General features: G+C 40.0%; 1 protein-coding gene across 2 annotated transcripts; it reads right to left on the minus strand.

Annotated features, from left to right (window-relative positions):
* Positions 1 to 9,817: 9,817 nt before the first annotated feature.
* Positions 9,818 to 18,250, minus strand: LOC126995496 (apolipoprotein D-like). Of its 2 annotated transcripts, none has more exons than XM_050855080.1 (6): positions 18,093 to 18,250; positions 12,860 to 13,012; positions 11,754 to 11,841; positions 11,358 to 11,474; positions 10,631 to 10,716; positions 9,818 to 10,199 (listed from the first exon to the last, which is right to left on the minus strand). In XM_050855080.1, exons 2-6 carry the CDS (start codon positions 13,004 to 13,006, stop codon positions 10,047 to 10,049), a joined length of 591 nt encoding a protein of 196 aa, XP_050711037.1. In that variant the 5' UTR covers positions 13,007 to 13,012; positions 18,093 to 18,250; the 3' UTR covers positions 9,818 to 10,046. The 2 variants fall into 2 exon arrangements, with proteins under 2 accessions (XP_050711037.1, XP_050711036.1); XM_050855079.1 differs by having other exon boundaries at positions 18,046 to 18,169.
* Positions 18,251 to 19,564: the final 1,314 nt, after the last annotated feature.

The raw sequence follows: 19,564 nt of genomic DNA on the forward strand, positions 1-19,564 counted from the left end.
TGATGAGTCCGCATGAGTTAATAATGTGTGAGCGGCCAGCTGGGCTTTGTTATCAGCCCAGGAAGGAAAGATGTACCGTACATCATCAGTCAGGCCAAAACTATCAGCTAAGGAAATTAAGCAGTCACGAGAAGTAAATCACCAACACCTCACCTAGCGCAACGGGCGTAAGCTACTTCTGGTGAGGTATATATTGGGGGTTAAGGGGTGCTGTTCGAAAGCCTGTCAATGACCCTCTCGTGCTCTCACTTTGTCTCAATTAACGCCAACGAGTAGTTCAGGATGCTCTCTAAGAATCATGCACATGGCAAACAAATCGTTTCCTCCAAATTTTGTTTCAATGTTATTGCTTAAATTTGATGAATAATAACGGGCCTCGGCGTCCCCATCTGAGGAGGGGACTTGAATTATACTCAGGTCGGACCAAAAATCTGAGTACAACAAAAGAGGTTGCTTGATGGCTGTTCCAACTATCTCTTTACTAATTACTTACATTCATGATCTCCACTCAATTTTGTGATAAATCATCTCTCCTCCTTTAAACCTCAACTTCTCTTCATAAGTTACACATGTTTCTGGGGCTACTGACAGCAATGTATTCATATTCGTTATATATATATATATATATATATATATATATATATATATATATATATATATATATATATATATATATATATATATATATATATATATATATATATATATATATATATATATATATATATATATATATATATATATATATATTACGTCTTCGCCTGTAGCGCCGGTAGGCTTTCTTCAGGGGCCTGGTGGTCGGCGCAAGGCCGTCATGGTGAAGGCAATTTTTATAGTGGCGCCATTTATGCTAGGCTCATGCTGCCCCCCGGAACTCATTCTTCATTTACTTGGACGGTTTCTTCTAGAGTCCGGGTTGATGGGTGGTCTTTAGGACAGCATGTGGGTAGTCTTAGGCCACTCAGCGGTGACTGAAAAATCCCAGGTGGTAGCGGGCGGATTCGAACCGACGTCGTCCATGGCACGGTGAGTGCGGGGCCAGCACGCTTCAGAAATTTCTTGTGAATGTGTTGAGTGGCAACGATTAAGCGCAGAATTTAAGGGAAATTAAAGCAACTGCATAAAGTCAATAAGCCAGAAAGGACATATAAAACATCATTATAAATAATTATATCAGGCATCACAGACTTGTTTGAAGGTTAAGTGGGAGGAAAATACTTTGTATCATCCAAAACGGATTTTTAATAGATGAGTGATCAACGGATCGATCGATCGATATATAAGAACATAAACAAATGAACCAGTGGATAGATAGGTAAAAAGGTCGATAAGTTTGACATGTAAGAAGTTTATTGACATTTCGATAAATTTATAAGAAAACTTTGTCAACGAGTTTACATTTCACGTAACTTGCTCATCACCAGTCGTCGCCTGATTTTTCTTCTTCTTATTTCCTCTCTTACTAAATCAGCTTCCTCGAGGTTGGGCGTTCTGTATCGTCTCCGCCAGTTCTTCTCCCCTGCACAGATGCTTTCCATATATAGGGGTCTTGTCCGCCCTCCTATGGAGTATACATCTCACATGTGGGGGGGCTCCACTCACATAGCTCTTCTGGACAGAGTGGAGTCTAAGGGTCTTCGTCTCATCAGCTCTCCTCCTCTTACTGACAGCCTTCTACCTCTTAAATTCCGCCGCCACGTTGCATTTCTTTCAATCTTCTATCAATATTTTCATGCTGACTGCTCTTCTGAACTTGCTAACTGCTTGACTCCCTACCTCCCGCGGCCCCGCTGCACACGACTTTCTACTCATGCTCATCCCTATACTGTCCAAACCCCTTATGCAAAAGTTAACCAGCATCTCCATTCTTTCATCCCCTTCACTGGTAAACTCAGGAACAGTCTTCCTTCGTCTGTATTTCCTCCTGCCTATGACTTGACCTCTTTCAAGAAAAATGTATCAAGACACCTCTCCATCCGAAATTGACCTCTCTTTTGGCCACTCTATACTTATCTCTATATGAGAGCAACAGTTAGCGGGCTTTTTTCTTTTTACATCATCTTTTTGTTGCCGTTGACCTGCTCTCTGTGCTGTAAAAAATACTCGGAGGAAGAAATTTGTTTAACCTTCTCAAATAATTTCCAATCCTTCAGGACACTGGTTATGCCACTAATGATATACTGGTGGTCCAATCGAACTTCTATTTGTCGTTTGCCAAGCAAATCTCTGGCCGTCTGTAGGTATGACAAAACTATACCTTTGTGACCATTGCCCTACGAAATGTGAAACATTTTTTTTTCTACTTTAACTACTAGTTTAATACGTAGGGTACTTGATTTTTTTTTAAATTTTCAGAGAGTAAAACTCAAAGAAATAGGAACAAAGTAGATTCTTTATGATTTAGCTTTTCCCACACGCCTGAATGCCCCGCAGTTTCTACAGTAGCTGCCATTAGTATCAAATATTAAACGCAAATTATTATGACTAGTTCATTTACTCAGATGTATTATAAATTTTCAACCTTAGTGTGTTTTATATATTTTGTCATTCGGGTTCCTAGCAGCGGCATTAGCAAGCCTTGGCTAGGTGTGTGAGGGCCGCACGGCATGGAGTGGCTGTCTCAGTGTTTAGCTGATTAGTTTGGCGACTGCTTGAGCGGTGCTGAGCTGTTCGGTGGCGGGAAGAAAGCACGCAGCATTCATACGAGCGCTTCACCTCATAGAATGAGACATAAGAACATAAGAATGTAAGGAGTCTGCAAGAGGCCGGTTGGCCTATACAAGGCAGCTCCTGTAATCCTAACCCCACCTTACCTCTTCTTGAATGTATCAAGACGACGGTGTTTAACGAGTCATTAAGAATAAGTCGATAGGTAAATAAAGACGCATTTTTCAATCGGGAACTATTATTGCATTATTGTCATATGGGGTAATGTATATACTATTCATATAAAAAATCTATAAGGAATATGATATAATGCCATCAGCAAGCATCAGCTGCTGGTTAAGGGCACACAAGGATCTCCAGGGTAGAGGGAGGCCCTTGCAATCGTCGCCTTGGTATGTGGGGTTGAAGTGTGTCACGTCGATGCCGTTGTTTGCAAAGACCTCGCGGGAGTAGTCGTAGGTCGCCTGATCGAGGGTCGGGGTGCGGGAGAGGACCCAAGCGTACTGGAACTGTGGGTGACGCAAGAGTGAGTAGGGGAGAGGAAGGTGAGGTGAGGTGAGGTGAGGAGATATGAGGTGAGGTGAGGTGAGGAGATGTGAGGGGAAGTGCGATGAGGTGAGGTGGGGTGAGAAGTGAGGGGAGGGGAGGGGAGGTGAGGTAGGATGGAGAGAGAGAGAGAGAGAGAGAGAGAGAGAGAGAGAGAGAGAGAGAGAGAGAGAGAGAGAGAGAGAGAGAGAGAGAGAGAGAGAGAGAGAGAGAGAGAGAGAGAGAGACAAACAATCAAAAAAGAGAGAGAGAGAGAGAGAGGGAGAGAGTGGAAGGCATTGGAGGTGGTGCCAGAGACCTCCTTACCTGCTTTGCACCGTTGCAATGCGCTTGCTTGTGCCTGCGGCCAGACAAATATATGGATAGCTTTCCTCCCTACCCCGAGCTGTCCTTCCTTTGCCCCAACCCCGTCTCAATCACCCCAAGCATTTGCATCCTCTGCCCCCAGTCTTCCCCCCACCCCTCCCTCCCCTCGAAGCATGATATATTCAGAGAGGCTCCAAGAAGGCGTGGAAATCTACAGGTGGTCACACTTTGCTATCTGGTAAAAGCGTATCATGTAAATGAGTGAACAGTTCTTTATCTCAGATGTCACTGATCTTAAACAACCTTTTTCTTCTTAGAAAAAAATATTCCTGACCCAAAGCCCCGCTTATTAAGGAATGGTAACTGAGTTTCAAGTAAGTGATATTTATTGAGTACTCGCAGTATCGCTCTGCATCAGCGCTGCTGAGACTTGTGTGAACAAGGTTCTGGAAATGCAGTGTTCCTATAAAATAAATGGTGTTTAGGAGCTGCTCCCTTATTTCCTTAGTCTCATCTTGGTTAGCTTTGTTATGTAGTCCTTAACGGAGAGAATATTTATAAAACTTGACGCCTCAAATGCCGTCTTCCGGACTGAGGCGCGCCGCAAGTCACATCCCGTATCCTCATGCCATGCCAGGCAACACACCGAATACACACACCATCCAGAACTGTGATCACACACAATTTTCCCAGGGTCACTAGGCAATAGCCCGAGGGTGAAAATGTGACAACTGACGCAAAGGTAAACCCAGCATATATGCCTATCCGTAATGCTGGCAATGTCCAGGTGACAAACATCAACAGGCAGCTATGTCACGGCTGTCATGGAAACAGGAAGTCTTCCGGCAGCGCTCTTGGGTCCAATGAGAACTTTTTGCAAACTCTAAAAAGATTATCCCACCTCACCCACCAGCCAAGACAAAGAAGCAACCTCTGGAAGAATAACCACTTAATATATATATTTCAACTGATATAAATGAAACACAGTATGGAAGAAAAGGTGGAAAAAGTGTAAAGTTCTTTCAGACATGAGGGAACCACGTCGAAGGCATCTATCAGCCCTGCCATGATAATGTACGATAACGTGCACAGTCAACTGCGTAGAACTGCATGCGTCTGGTTTGAGCTACCTCAGTAAAACGCCGCATTGAGGGCTGACGGTCACATGATTTTATCAGTAGAGTGATATTACTCACACCCTGTTATGTGAATACATCGGGAGTGGAGACAGTCTCAAAACTTTAGTCTATTCCTTTTTTTTCACACAAGATAAAGTGCAAGTCAGTAATTCTTATCTGGTTAGGTAAGGCGGGCTCGTGTGAGGTGGTGTATCTCAGGCGTGCTTGGGAAAAGGTGATGTGGGGGCTGATGGGTGGAGGGAGCACATAATGTAATGGGATGGGGCCCGTGCAAATAAAGGGAACAGGAGGAGGTGGGGGAAAGTAGATAAGCGTGCAAGGATTGGAAAGATGGCAGAAAAGTCACGTAGCATCTCAGCGACCTTGTAACCTTCGTCATCAGCTTCATCAAAGGGCATTCGGCAAGGTCTTCCCCCTCCCTTCCTTCTCTCCTTTCTTCTTCACCTTCACCCTCTGAGGAAGGGCTGCTTGCCAAAATTGATTGACTGAGACCTTTCAGTGACGCCACAAACGAGAGTAAAATGACGCACGATAGTTTCACAGTATAATGGATCCTAGAAATAGCATAGTCGCTTGTTTCGCTGAGGTACATTGTGGGGCCATGGTGCTGGGTGCGCGGAGGACGGTATAACTTAAGAGGGTAGGTGATGGGCTTGCAATTATACGTAAATGAGATACTTCAGCCCCGCCATGATTGTTGTGTCGTGTTGCAAGTGGTGGAGGGGAGTATGGAGGACTTCCGAAGAGGTCCTTTGGTCCATATCCTAAAACCTTTATGACTTACACACCCACTCTTGATAAGGCTTCGCGGAGGCTGCATGTGTTCCCATGGGTACCTTTATGAAAAACACTCATGATAACCCTACTTGTCTCCTCTGTAGCCTTTGGAAATATTTGTTGTGCAAGCCAAAAGCAGAGTGTTCCATAAAAATAATGCAAGTCTTTAGAAAATATAAGAATTAAAAGAACACAAAAAATAATTGACATGAGAAACGAAACATACATAGAAGATATTCTGACACTTTCTCTTTCCCTTTCTATGTGCATGAAACAGAGGCCATATTTCGGGGGTTCAGTAGATCTTGGACATTTTCTTTAAACCAACAGCTTGATACCCAGCGGTGGTGTGTCCAGCACAGTGGATCAGATATTTCTCATCGATTTTTTTTTCGCCCCTCTGAATGAAATAACGAGGACTATATTTTTTTGCTCATTATTCTCATGTAACTTAGCCTCGTCTGTAATTTTGTACACACATTCGTTGTCTTATAAAATGTTCAGCGAAATGCTTCATATGAATCTCTCATCGACCGTCTCATCATGCCTTTTATTCCTTCAGACAGAGGGTAAAATTTCAAATAACTGAGGAGAGTACACACACACACACACACACACACACACACACACACACACACACACACACACACACACACACACAGAAGCAATGCAGGACTCTTATCTTCCCAAAAGTTGTTCTCACCACTCGGCCACCGCCACCCCAAAATGGTGAAGCCAGTTTCTTTACGTAAACACACACACACACAGTTGTTTATGACTGGAATGATAAGATTTTTTTATTGAAATGATTTTAATATCATATCGTATTTTTCTTACATGGATAAATGATCTTCCAGACTGAGACGCACTTGAGTGTATATTCCTTTGAACTGTATTAGCGGGGGCTAACGTTCTTGGCCTACAATAGAGGAAATGATGAAAATATGGGCTAGGGTGTAAATATGACCAAACGAGATTCTAACTATGTGAACCTCTGTATCTTGATGGGAGACATACGAATCATTACTTTCAAGGGCAATGAACTTTTGTTTTCAGTTGCGCGGCGATCAGCCCACTGGACAGAGACGTGAAGCTCATTTTTATCACAGTGTTAAAGTTTTTTTTCAAAGATTTTTTTTTTTTGCCATGCATATGCTACCTTATTAGTTTATTTTCTAAGGTCAAGTGATAACTTTAAGAATTGAACTTTAAAGTCAGCATATATTTTATTAGCAAATGTTAAACACCTGCTGATACTACTCATATTTGAAATGATACTACTCATATTTAAAATGTGGGCTCCTGCCATCAGAAAGAAGACAAGTAACAGGGGTCGGAAGAGGGCTGGAGAGTGTCTCTTAACAGGAAAACCTTACAAGAAGTCACTAACTGAATCTCTAAAGGAGCAAAATGTGGAGAAACCGAAGAAGAGCTTAGATTTTTATTCAAGAAAGAGCAGACCGAAGAAAAGACTCCAATAAAGAGAAACAACCAAATTGGTAGGAAAGTATATACTGAAGATTCAGACAGTGGACCTGGTGCAAGTATTTTACAGAACAGAACAGTGACAGTGAGACAGTGAGATAGAAATGCCTGCTGGGACACAAAAGCCAGGAGATGAAGATGCTGCCTACCTTTTCTGTGACAGGATGTTTTCTGATGCTAAAAGAGGTGAATTGTGGGTTTAGTGTAGGATGTGTTAACTGTGGGCATACAATGAATGTGCAGGAGCTGATATGGACGCATATGTGTGTGCCTATTGTAAATAATTACAAGTTAAAAGATTTTTTTTCTTTCAAAGTTTTCATATAACAAAATAATACGGAAACATTTTATTACAGTACTGAAAAGGAATAAATTTTCTTTCATCTTTGATTACTTATGGCTGTGTATGAAATAGAAATTAATTAAAGGTACATGTGGCATTCAGGTTCTCCACCGTTAATCCTTTTAAATATACCATTAAATATATTTTTATTTAAGTAGCCCATATTTGCACCACCATTTAACAAAATAATTTTGAGTAATTGAATAAGAAAGTTATTGGACAGAAGACTGTAATGATTTTTAAGGAGGTTGCATGCTTAGCGTATAGTAAACATATTTTGTATTGCGAATGTTATTTTTTTTAACCGCCGTTAAAACCCAAAGATATTTGGAGAAAATAAAGGTAGCCCATTTTTTGCACCATTTCCTCTAATATTATTAATGATAATGAAATATTAATAATAATAATGATAATAATGATAATAATAATAATAATAATAATAATAATAATAATAATAATAATAATAATAATAATAATAATAATAATAATAATAATAATAATAATAACCAAAAAAAATGATATAGATAATGAATCACAATGATGATAATATTGATAATAATGATAGTAATACACTTTAAAGTTGCATAAGCAAAATACACGTATTCCAATAATTACTGCTCACTGAATACTTGCTCTTCAATATATGTCGAAGAGTAATGCACTTATTACAACTCCGAGAGATTGGCATCAAAACCCAGAAGTACTTGTTAGACACGGGCCATTAATTATTGCGTCCCAGAGATGCTTGTGAAATGATATTTTGAAAAGTATAGAGAATCATTCTTGAATATATATATATATATATATATATATATATATATATATATATATATATATATATATATATATATATATATATATATATATATACACACACAGTAAACCCTCGATATAACGGACTAATTGGGGGAAACCTTAGTACGTTAATGCCGAAAGTCCGTTATAAGCGTCGAAAAAAAAAAAAACGTAAAATAATACAAACGGACTTATTAAAAGTATATATATATATATATATATATATATATATATATATATATATATTTTTTTACTGTGTATGTTGTGTGTACGTTGCCTGTATAGCCGCTTAGCAAACTTGGCGATGGACTGCGAGGCACTGAGGCTGCCAGGGTGGCAATGGGGCCCTGTGAGGGGGCCGTATTGTTACAGGAATGGGCAAAAGTTTACAAGTGCACCAATCTCGTACTGGGAGACGAAACGTTTTTTTTCTTTGTAGTTTTCGATGTCATGAAATAATCCGATAACTTTCTGTCACAAATCATTAAATGATTGACTTTTCAATGCCTGTTATACACCCGCCGCAGTCCGCAGAGAAAGATGATCAACTTGCTTACTGATCTTTTCTTTCACTCACCACTTACAATGATCACAAGTGGACAAACTAGAACAAAACCAAGCAAATTAATGTTTTCCTGCCATGTATTTCCCCAGTGCGCATGTGTGGTGGGGAGCAGAGGAACTTATTTCAGCGAAGAGATATTTCTCGCGACACCGGCCCACCACGCCACCGCAATGTCCCACCCCGTGGTGTGTATTTCCACGCCACACGCCGTGAAGAATAATTTTACTAACCAAACATAACTTACTCTACCCTACCTAACTGGGGGCTTAGCTCCCCTCTACCCCCTAAAGCTGTATCAGTAACGAGACTCACAAACACTTGGGATATACATTTATGGATTGATGCATACGACTTTCTTGTGGTATAAATACGTCCTTCATTTGTATGGAAACCACGAGAAGGAAAATATTTCATCAGGGGAACAGAATAAGACTAAGATAAAGGGAGGAGGGAGAGGTGGCCAGCAGACGCTATGGTAGTTACTGGAGGCAGGTGTTTTAAAAATTATTCTCGGTCAGACCCCGTGGATTTCTGACTCTCTGACCTTACCCGTTATATCCAAAATCCGTTATAAGCGGGTCCGTTATATCGAGGGTTTACTGTATATATATATATATATATATATATATATATATATATATATATATATATATATATATATATATATATATATATATATATATATATATATATATATATATATATATATATATATATATATATATATATATATATATATATATATATATATATATATATATATATATATATATATATATATATATATATATATATATATATATATATATATATATATATATATATATATATATATATATATATATATATATATATATATATATATATATATATATATATATATATATATATATATATATATATATATATATATATATATATATATATATATATATATATATATATATATATATATATATATATATATATATATATATATATATATATATATATATATATATTACGTTTGTATGGTTTTATCACGATGGACTAAAATTTTTATGCCATTCTAGATACTATTTTTTTTTTTTTACTAAGCACTTGATGCCTGAATGAATTAAATCACGAAATATACTTGAATAAAATTCGTATCATTGAAAATGTACCAATGACGTCGACCAAAAACAAAAATAAACCACAAATAACGAACAAGCAAAAATCTCAACTCTTTATTGATAAATAGTTTTAAATATAATGATAAATAGATTACACATTTCTGTCTTAAACTAATAATTTGAACAAGAAAACTAAAAAGTGCCCTCTTGAGCGAGTCTGACGATGCTGGCACAGTGATGACCGCAAGTTTGAGAACCCAGCATCACAAGATCTTGGCACCGCAGAAGCGGAAAGCAGTGGCTGCTCTTCTAGCGCATGCTTCTCATTTTTACTGAGTCCCAAGGTAAGGACAGTCGTCGCCCTGGTATGTGGGGTGGAAGAGGCTCAGGTCGATGTTGTTGTCAGCAAAGGCTTGGCGGGCGCGGTCGTAGGTGGCATCGTCTAGGGTGGTGGTGCGGGAAAGGATCCACGCGTACTGGAACTGTGGGTGACGCAAGGGTGAGTGGAGAGGAGAGACACGGCAGCGGCAGCGTTTGTAGAAAAAAGGCCAGGTAGAAAAAATGCTTTACAATGACCTGGAGCTTACTCAATCCGAAGAACATATACGTATCAGTCTTTAAAATATAACTAATTTCAAGAACTTAAAGAAAAGAAACACGTCAGCCTTAGCAAACGGGAAGGAGATGTTAGTAAGTTGTACGATGCTTTTTATACAACTGTTATGTCAATCAAGAGGAAGCAGAACAAATCCTAAGTTGCGCACCACAGTATAACATCAATTATTCAGATCATCATACACCTTCAGCTCTCATTTTACTGGCGTTGAACTTTCAGCGGGTAGGGGCGTGGCAGGGATGATAGGCGCCAACCCGGCCTCGCCTCTCCCACGCTGGGCAATACTGCGTGACTTACCCGCTCAGGTCCGGTTTCGAAGCAATTGTAGACAGAAGAGAAGGTGGTGTAGTCGGTGTCCAGAACGTGATACTCAGCGGGAACGTCTGTGAGGAGGAAGGATGGGTCTCAGGAATGAAAAGGCAAGGGAATGTGCTGTCTCCTCTCATCAGTGTCCCTGTCCACCCAGCAGCGAATGGTCACTGAGTGTCAGTCGAGGGTTGTGTCACGTCTCCCGGGTGTGTGCATGTGGATGTGACGAAGCTCTAGCCGTACCCAAAGATTCGTCAACTGAGCTCCAACCTCTTGCTGGGAGGATACTGGCTGGCTATCGTGATTTCAACAGGCCATCATACCATTGTGAATGACAGGGGGTTAGCGCGCTCGGCTCAACTGGGAGGTCACAGGCTTGATTCCCGGGAGAAGTAAAAACGGATGGGCAGTCTCTTTTCATTTGTGCCACCTATCCCCACAGAACAGAGTGAGAACAGTTGGCAGTCGGGAGTCATGTGTGGGTGTGATGCGAGGTTACAGACGTGCCAATCGGGAAGGTGCTGCTAGGTGGTGATCGCGAGTCCAGCACGTGATGAAAACATGGTGAATGGTGAAATGACACGCGCGTTCATAAGTAACCAGAAATATTAAACTGGAGAAAAAACATAAAAACATCTCTGAATGGAAAATAGTAGAAAAAGAAAACTGACGACTAGAGTAATGTGAGAGCGGCGGGTTGTCGGCGGATACTCACGTCCTGCAAAGATGACGTAGAGCACTCCGGGGGCAATGACGGTGGCGTTGCCGATGATCTCCGTGAACTCGCCGCTCGGTTTACGGGCCACGTTGTGCACCTCCACCCAACCGCCGCCTGAAGGGAGAAGAGGGGCTGAAGGTGTGTCTCGTCTGGGTGGTGGGTGGGGGGAGGGGAGTGGTACGTGAAAATTGGAGGGTGATACATCCACACCCATACAAAACCCACACCAACACCACACCCACAGCTAAACCCACATCCACTCAATTGCACTCACACCCACTCACACCTACACGCACACCCACCATCTCGTAAAACCATCCAACCCTCCCCCCACACATTCACTTTCTCTGTCTCCCACTTATCAGTATCTGTTTGCCTATTTCTCTATCTCACCGATGTCGGAGTAGATGGCCTCCACGCAGTCCATGCCCAGCTGCCAGATGATGTCGAATCTCTCGATCTCATACCAGGCGCCCAGGTACTGAAACAAATCAAGGAAACAATAGATAACAAAATTAATAGAGACAAAATCACGAAATCCGTAACATTTGTCAAACGCATATAAAGGAGAGAAAACATATACCCAAGGAAATGAGGAAAAATGGAACAAATAGTGGAGAGAAAGAAAAAAAAAATAGAGACATAATCACGAAACCTGTAATATTTGTCAAACGCATTTAAAGGAGAGAAAACATATGCCAAAGGAAATGGGGGAAAATGGAACTAATAGTGAAGAGAGAAAGGATAAACAGAAGTAGAAGTAGGTTATATTTGTTCAAGAAGGGAAAATGGGACGAGTGTAGGTGCTTGTAAAGATGAGAGCGAACTATTTCCTCTGAGCGGCACGTAAGGGGGAAGAGAGAGAGGCGTTGTCTACATGATAAATAGTTAAGGTGCTCGCTCAAAAAGTACAAATGGTGGAATGAAAAAAAAATACTTGAAGGTGAACGATCAAAGCAAATCAAGAAACGAATGACATATGAAAACTAAATACTGAAGACTTATTCCAGGAGTAAGATGTAGAAAACTGAAATATGCTTAGTAATGGAGAAATTCGAATCAGGCAAGGTGAGAGATACGCAGATATAGATAGACAGATAGAGAGTTAGAGAGACAGACAAAAGCCATTTATTCTCAAATATTTTGCCCCCGAGGACAAACATTTAACGAGGCTTTCGTAGGAGTTGTGAGCATTTCCACGGGTAGTTTTATGACCCTGGTGGTAGTGTGACCCTTCCCCCCCTATACCTCGAACCTAAGAAACACACATTTGACAAGGCTTTCGTAGGAGAGTTGAGCATTTCCACGGGTAGTTTTATGACCCTGGTGGTAGTTTGACCCTTCGTCTGTACCAGGGACCTCTAAAAACACTCATTAGAACCCAATTAATCTCCTTATTGACCTTTAGAAATAGTGGATGTGAGAGGTGGAAGCGTCGAAGAATACCGACAATAGACAGACAGACAAACGCATACACACACATGAACACAAAAACTAACCGGCACGACTTCCAGGTCCTCTTTATTGGTGATGTTGGGGCACGAGCCGAGGCTGGAGTCCCGGAACATGCCTAGCCTCTGGACCGTCCCCGCGTTGCTGAGCCCCGCCACCACCGCCACCAGGACACTCACGATCAGGAACTTCATCTTGAGCTATGGAGGAGAGAAATGAAGGGCCGTGAGAATAAAAAGAATAGTGGAGAAGTGACATGAGGGGCTGTTAGGATAAATGACCTGTGGAGGAGAGAAATGAAGGGCTGTGAGGATAAAATAAATGTGAAGGAGAGGCATGAAGGGCTGTAAGGATAAAAAGAACTGTGAAGGAAAGAAATGAAGAACTCTAAGGGTAAAAAAACTGTAAAGGGGAGGCATAAAGGGCTGTGTGGATAAAAGAATTGTGGAAGAGAGGAATGAAGGGCTGTGAGGATAACAGAATTGTGGAAGAGAGGAATGAAGGGTTGTGAGGATAACAGAATTGTGGAAGAGAGGAATGAAGGGTTGTGAGGATAACAGAATTGTGGAAGAGAGGAATGAAGGGCTGTGAGGATAAAAAAAAAAGAGAGGAATGACGAGCTGTGAGAATAAAAACAAAAACTGTGGAGGAGAGAAACGAAAGGCTGCAAAAATAAAATAATAATGCAGTATCATGGGGAAAAATATATATAAATAGAGCACTGCGATAGAGGCAAAGAATGCGTGAATAAATATTCGAATGAGTGATATAATCAAGTAGGCAAATTACTATTCAAAAAAATTATTACAATCAGATGTATTTTAAGCTGCAGAATGGAAGGGAATTAATAGACAAACAAAAGACTGTATATTATGTAAGTAGCTATTAAAAAATGAGTGAGTTATAAAACCCAACTTAGAGTGATAAATAGTGAAGCGATTGGAGAAAGAAAGGGGAGGGTAAAAGGTATAGGACCATTCAAGACTAGGGGAGTCGATTGGGGAAATCAAAGAACACCAAAATCGTTAGTAAGGGTGAAATATGCAGGGTATCGTCAATACAATTCATCGTTATGGAAGAAGGGACGATAATATGAATGTGCTGCTTCCCACGAACAACCCACCTTCGAACAGGGGAGAGTAGAGAAGGCATGGATAGGTGAATAAAATATGTAATGAGATAAATCCGTAATGAAAAAACAGAAATAGGTTATGTGATAATTAAAAAAAAATATGGAGAATCATCACGTATGTTACATGAACCATTGTGGCGAGATGACGGAGTACAGGATTAAACTGGTGGAAAAAGATGAGTAAACAGTCAAATAAAAATGAAAGAAGGAAATAAATAAGAGCAGTGAAAATGAAATAAATACGGGTAATCAAAAATGATTCATTTAAACACCGCAGTAACGTGGACGATTCTGAGCCTCTTTGTTCCCCTCGCCCAAGGTCTTGCACTCTCCCCCCTCGTCCCCAGCACGAGGCAGAGAAACGTGCCTCGCAGCCCCCGCCGGCCACACACGTGTCGTCGAACGTTGTTGACAAAGGCACTTACCAGCTTTCCCAGGATGCTCATAAAATGGCTTCGTTTATCTTTACTCATTTTCGTCACTCAACCATCCCCTTCTCTTAGGGAGCGCCAGGGTGGTGCAACCGAGAAACAAGATCGTCGAGCCAGACCCGGTGTTAACCTCCGGCGGGCTTTCCAGGTCCAGTCGTTTGGATGCTTGTTGGATGACACAGTTCAGTCTGTTCATGCATTTGGTGAGGATGTCGAGGTCACCAAAACTGCACATACCTTGGTAGCGTAGTGAATAACAATGGAGGGTTTTTACCAGGAAGTCACTCGATGGATTGGCCTGGCAACAGGTGTTATGGACTCACTCAACACGAATATATGGCGTTGTCGATATCTATGCAGGCGAACAAAGATTCGAACCTTCAAGTCACTTGTGCTTCCAGTCTTACTGTATGGTTGTGAGACATGACACTGAATAGCGACTTGGAGAGGCGTGTCGATGCCTTTGGTACTAAGAACTTTCGCTGGAAAGACTTCCTGTCAAACCAGCGACTACATGATGAAACTGAATAGAGGCTTGTTATCAATTTAGTCTGTGAACGCCAACTCCGGCCATATGGGCACATGCCACACCTCTTGAACGTCGATCCTGCTCATAGGGTTGTTTCTGTACGAGACAACCCTGAGTGGAGGAGACCAAGGGGACGTCCACGTAACTCGTGAATCGGACAAGTCGATCGATCCTACCGGGAAGGACTTGAGATGGATAGGGTGGCTGCGTGGGAGCTTGGGTTGACTGTCGAGCGTAAAGGCGGGAGACACTTAAGGGAGAGGTTCCCATAACGACACAACAAAGCTGCTCCCCACGACCCACACACACGATGCTCGCTTCCGTTTCAGGGGTTGCCGCTCCTGCAGGGGACACCGTTTAAACTGCGTATTTCAAGCACTTCTTGGATATGACACAAAGGACTGGAATTATTGAAGTATAATGAAATAGTGTAAAATGTGGATTTAAATGTTGTTGTTTTAGTAAAAAAAAACTGGAGTGTTAAGAATATCAATAAAACTATTTATCAAACACTGTCTTAGTGATCACAGGAATTGGAATCCATATGTTATAATTATTTAATAAACTTTAATAGGCTAGTTATGAAAGGCAATATTATCAGTCGAAAGAAATCATGAAGGTGGAGGAAAGTGTCGCTGAGAAACAAGGTCCAGTCACACGTGCCCGGTGCGGGGCGGAGTGCGCGGCATAAAAACACAGACGACGGTGACAGGTGAGCACACTTATATTTCTGCAGCACTAAGTTTGTAGACTGGTTTAATTTAACACACCACTTGCATTCTAAGGCTAGATATATACCAAACTCGTCAGTCAAGAAGCGCCACGACTCATCTTGGGTCCCCAATCTATGGCGCATTTACTCCAGACTCGTTATAAGAATTATATATATATATAAAAAAAAAAAAAGATATTGCTCACGCTTGTCGCTGGGGAAAAGACTATTGTTGCTACAAGGGCATCCAGGTAATTAACACAAACCAGGTTATCAGTTATTGCGCATAAATAACTGCGTTGACGTGATCGGAGCTGTAGAAACTATAAAGAAAATGTACTGGATACTTAGAAAAAAGATGTCAAACACTGACCAGAACAGGGCTATATTCCACAGCCAAGAGAACAAATAATGAAAAAAAAAACATTTATACAATAATAACATCCAGCGACTCTGATAAACACGAGCTGTGGGTTGATGATGACGCTGTGATTTGTAGCGAGTCAAAGCAAGCAATTCTGTTCTCTTGATTTGTGCTGCGAGGAATATAGAATGAAAAAAAAAATATCACGCAATAATATTTGGCTTCAATTATTTCAGCAAATAAACTTGCTTCCACTGGAAAGCAGATTATACTAACAGCATTAAGACCAGTATTTAGTTTTATGCATAATAATGATGGCTTGAGCAAGGTTCTCTCCGCGGAAATGACTTTGATATAATTGGCATATCGGCAGCAAGGCCGTCACTGGGGGCCAACGCGGAAGCTAATTATGCAAGAGAAGTTAGCAGGCCATTATCAATTAGCGTTCATTTTGTTATTAGTCATTATTTTTACTATTAGTGTCTATCATTATTACTATTGTTATTATAATTATTATCAGCAATATTATTACTTTTATCATTGCTTGGAATTTTATTATAACTATTATCATTAGTAAGTATTATTTTAATTATTATCACCACTTATAATCTCTATTATTATTATTATTATTATTATTATTATTATTATTATTATTATTATTATTATTATTATTATGATATTATAATCAATATTATTATTATCATTATTAATATTGTCATTATTACTAGTGCAATTATTATTATTATTGTTGTTATTATTATTGATTATACCTCAGCCAGGACTCGAACCACATGTGTGGCGCCCGCTGCCAGCCCCGCAGTCTTTTTTTGGCCTATTATTATTATTATTATTATTATTATTATTATTATTATTATTATTATTATTATTATTATTATTATTATTACGTATCATTATTATCAATATTATTATTATTATTACTATTATTGATCATTGTTATTATTATTATTATTATTATTATTATTATTATTATTATTATTATTATTATTATTATTATTATTATTATTATTATTATTATTATTATTATTATTATCATAAATATCATTATCAGTTTTTATCATTACTCTTAGCAATATTATCGTTATTCTTATCCATTTTGGGTGCATGGGAACACGTTTAATTAGGAAAAAATTATAATCGTGAAACACACTTCGTGGTTCGTCAGGCTGAAGTGGAGCTTTAAATCCCTGGGTTAGGGAGGAGAGAGAAAAGAAAAATGGGTTAAGTAGAATTTCAGAGACAAGGTTTGTTAACTTCAGATTTAATATGTTTGATCAATATCAAAGTTATATAAGTGATTTATGCAAACTGAAGTTACTTGAAAGAGAAATGTTAGAAAATGTGTAGCATAATGGTGATAAATAAAAGTGGAATGATACTGTGTACAATGCTATACCTCTTTCTTTGCCATGCTGTCGTACAAGTATATCTATATCTATATCTATCTATCTATCTATCTATCTATCTATCTATCTATCTATCTATCTATCTATCTATCTATCTATCTATCTATCTATCTATCTATCTATCTATCTATCTATCTATCTATCTATCTATCTATCTATCTATCTATATATATATATATATATATATATATATATATATATATATATATATATATATATATATATATATATATCTCTATATATATATATCTATCGATATATCTCTATATATATATATATATATATATATATATATATACAAATAAATAAATAAATTAGTAAATAAATGCGTACCCGAGGAAGATAGTAAAGAAAACTGAATGATATGAGATACAGAGAAAGACTCAACAAAGATGAACAAGAAAAAAGATGTAACTCGGCAAACACAAGATAAAATCAGCTACTTTGGACAACCACTGAAATTTGTGCAGAATTAGATGTATGAATGAGCTGCCTGAGGAAAAGAAGGCTGCTATTACAAGTAATTTGGAAGACCATGAGACAAAAAGCATCGCGTTCCACCTCAAACTACGGAGGCTTTAATGATAATGGCAATGATGATGTTTTCCTTAACGATGAAACCCCAGCCGTCCCTTACTCACACCGCCGCCGTGAAGCCAAGACTACCTGCCTGGGCCGTGCTATTCACCTTGTTAAGCGTAGAGTCACTATGGGATGACAGGACCTCTACAGCTCCCCTTTATATAGCGGCCCATAGCTGTACCATTGGCGCGTTTTTTCCCCTTTATGCAACGGTCACTTGTCTGGGTCCCACGCAAGGCCGCTCCCTTCGACGCGTGGGAGCGGCCAAGTGGCGCGCGATCCTCATGCGGTGAGCCCCACGTGGTTAGCTTATATAAGTGAAAAAACTCAGATTCTAAAAATATATAACGATGATACTGCAGCAAGACACGCATATGCTTCGGACAACTTAATTTAGAGCAAAATGATATATGTAGTACAAGGTGATTAACAAAGAATTTTCATCGGGCAGCATCAGTGGTTTTCGTTATGACCCCGACGGCCTCAGACCGGATTTAGGACTGAACATGCGGCGGTCAGCTTGGCCGGCATATAACTTTCCCTTCCATAGCGAACGATCAAATGTTAGGTGAATAATCTGGGTGAAGAGCTAAGCTACAGTTTCCCCTTTACCGTAATAAGAAGATTGTGTTGCTGGACGACGAGGCATAGCGGAGTTTAAGCTTTGGAACCAGCCGCTAGCAGTGTTCCATGCATGAACATTGAAATTTATGATCACAAACATTTCACTGGGAGACTCTTTTTCAGTAACAATTTTCGAAAAATTTATGCATTTCGGTTACTAATAACCACTTCCTGTTTGTTACCTCAGCTATGGTTTCCGGGACAGGGTGAGGCCTGGAGGAGCATGGTGGACCGAAATGTCTTGGAAGTAATGTATTATATGCGTTGACATGTGTACAAAAGATCTATGCAGGTATCTATGCTTTTACGAGATAAAATACGATAAATATAGAATATAACAAATTGGCACCGCTGCAACTGACAGCTTATACAAGGATGGCACGTGATGACTTAAGTAAGCAAGGTGTACGTTATCGGTCCGGCAAACCATGTCCCGGGAAAACAGAGAAATACAAACACATGTCACGTACTACGACATGTGCCTGTGTGGTGGCGTGGGTAGGAGGAAGGGACGACGGATGTGAGGGGTGGGAGGGGGGTGATGTAGAAGTGGGTTGTTCGTGGGAAGCAGCACATGCGTACTGTCGTCTTTTCTTCCATAACGAAGAGTTGTATTGTTGGAGGATGGAAGTGGAAAACATGATTTTTTGGAGTTACAAAACTACCAGAGAACAATACGTGAAGAGCATATGAGGCGTATAGTGTAAAAGGGACGACCAAGCCAAATCGAGCGGTTTTGAGTTTTAGGCAGCTTCTGATAGCTGAATTCTTGCCGCATCATGTGGTGAGGCAAGCTAAGGGAAAGGCGACCTTAGAGGGGATGATTCATAAGGCTAAAGTTGCGTGATTTTTTTTTTTTGTCAAACTCGCACGGCGTGGGGTGTGTAGTGTGTGGCAGTCTCTTTTAAAGAGGCGAGCGGCTTAGCCAATGCGGTGATTGTTCCCTACTCCCGT

Source organism: Eriocheir sinensis, chromosome 8, assembly GCF_024679095.1.
Source record: "Eriocheir sinensis breed Jianghai 21 chromosome 8, ASM2467909v1, whole genome shotgun sequence".
NCBI lineage: Eukaryota > Metazoa > Arthropoda > Malacostraca > Decapoda > Varunidae > Eriocheir > Eriocheir sinensis.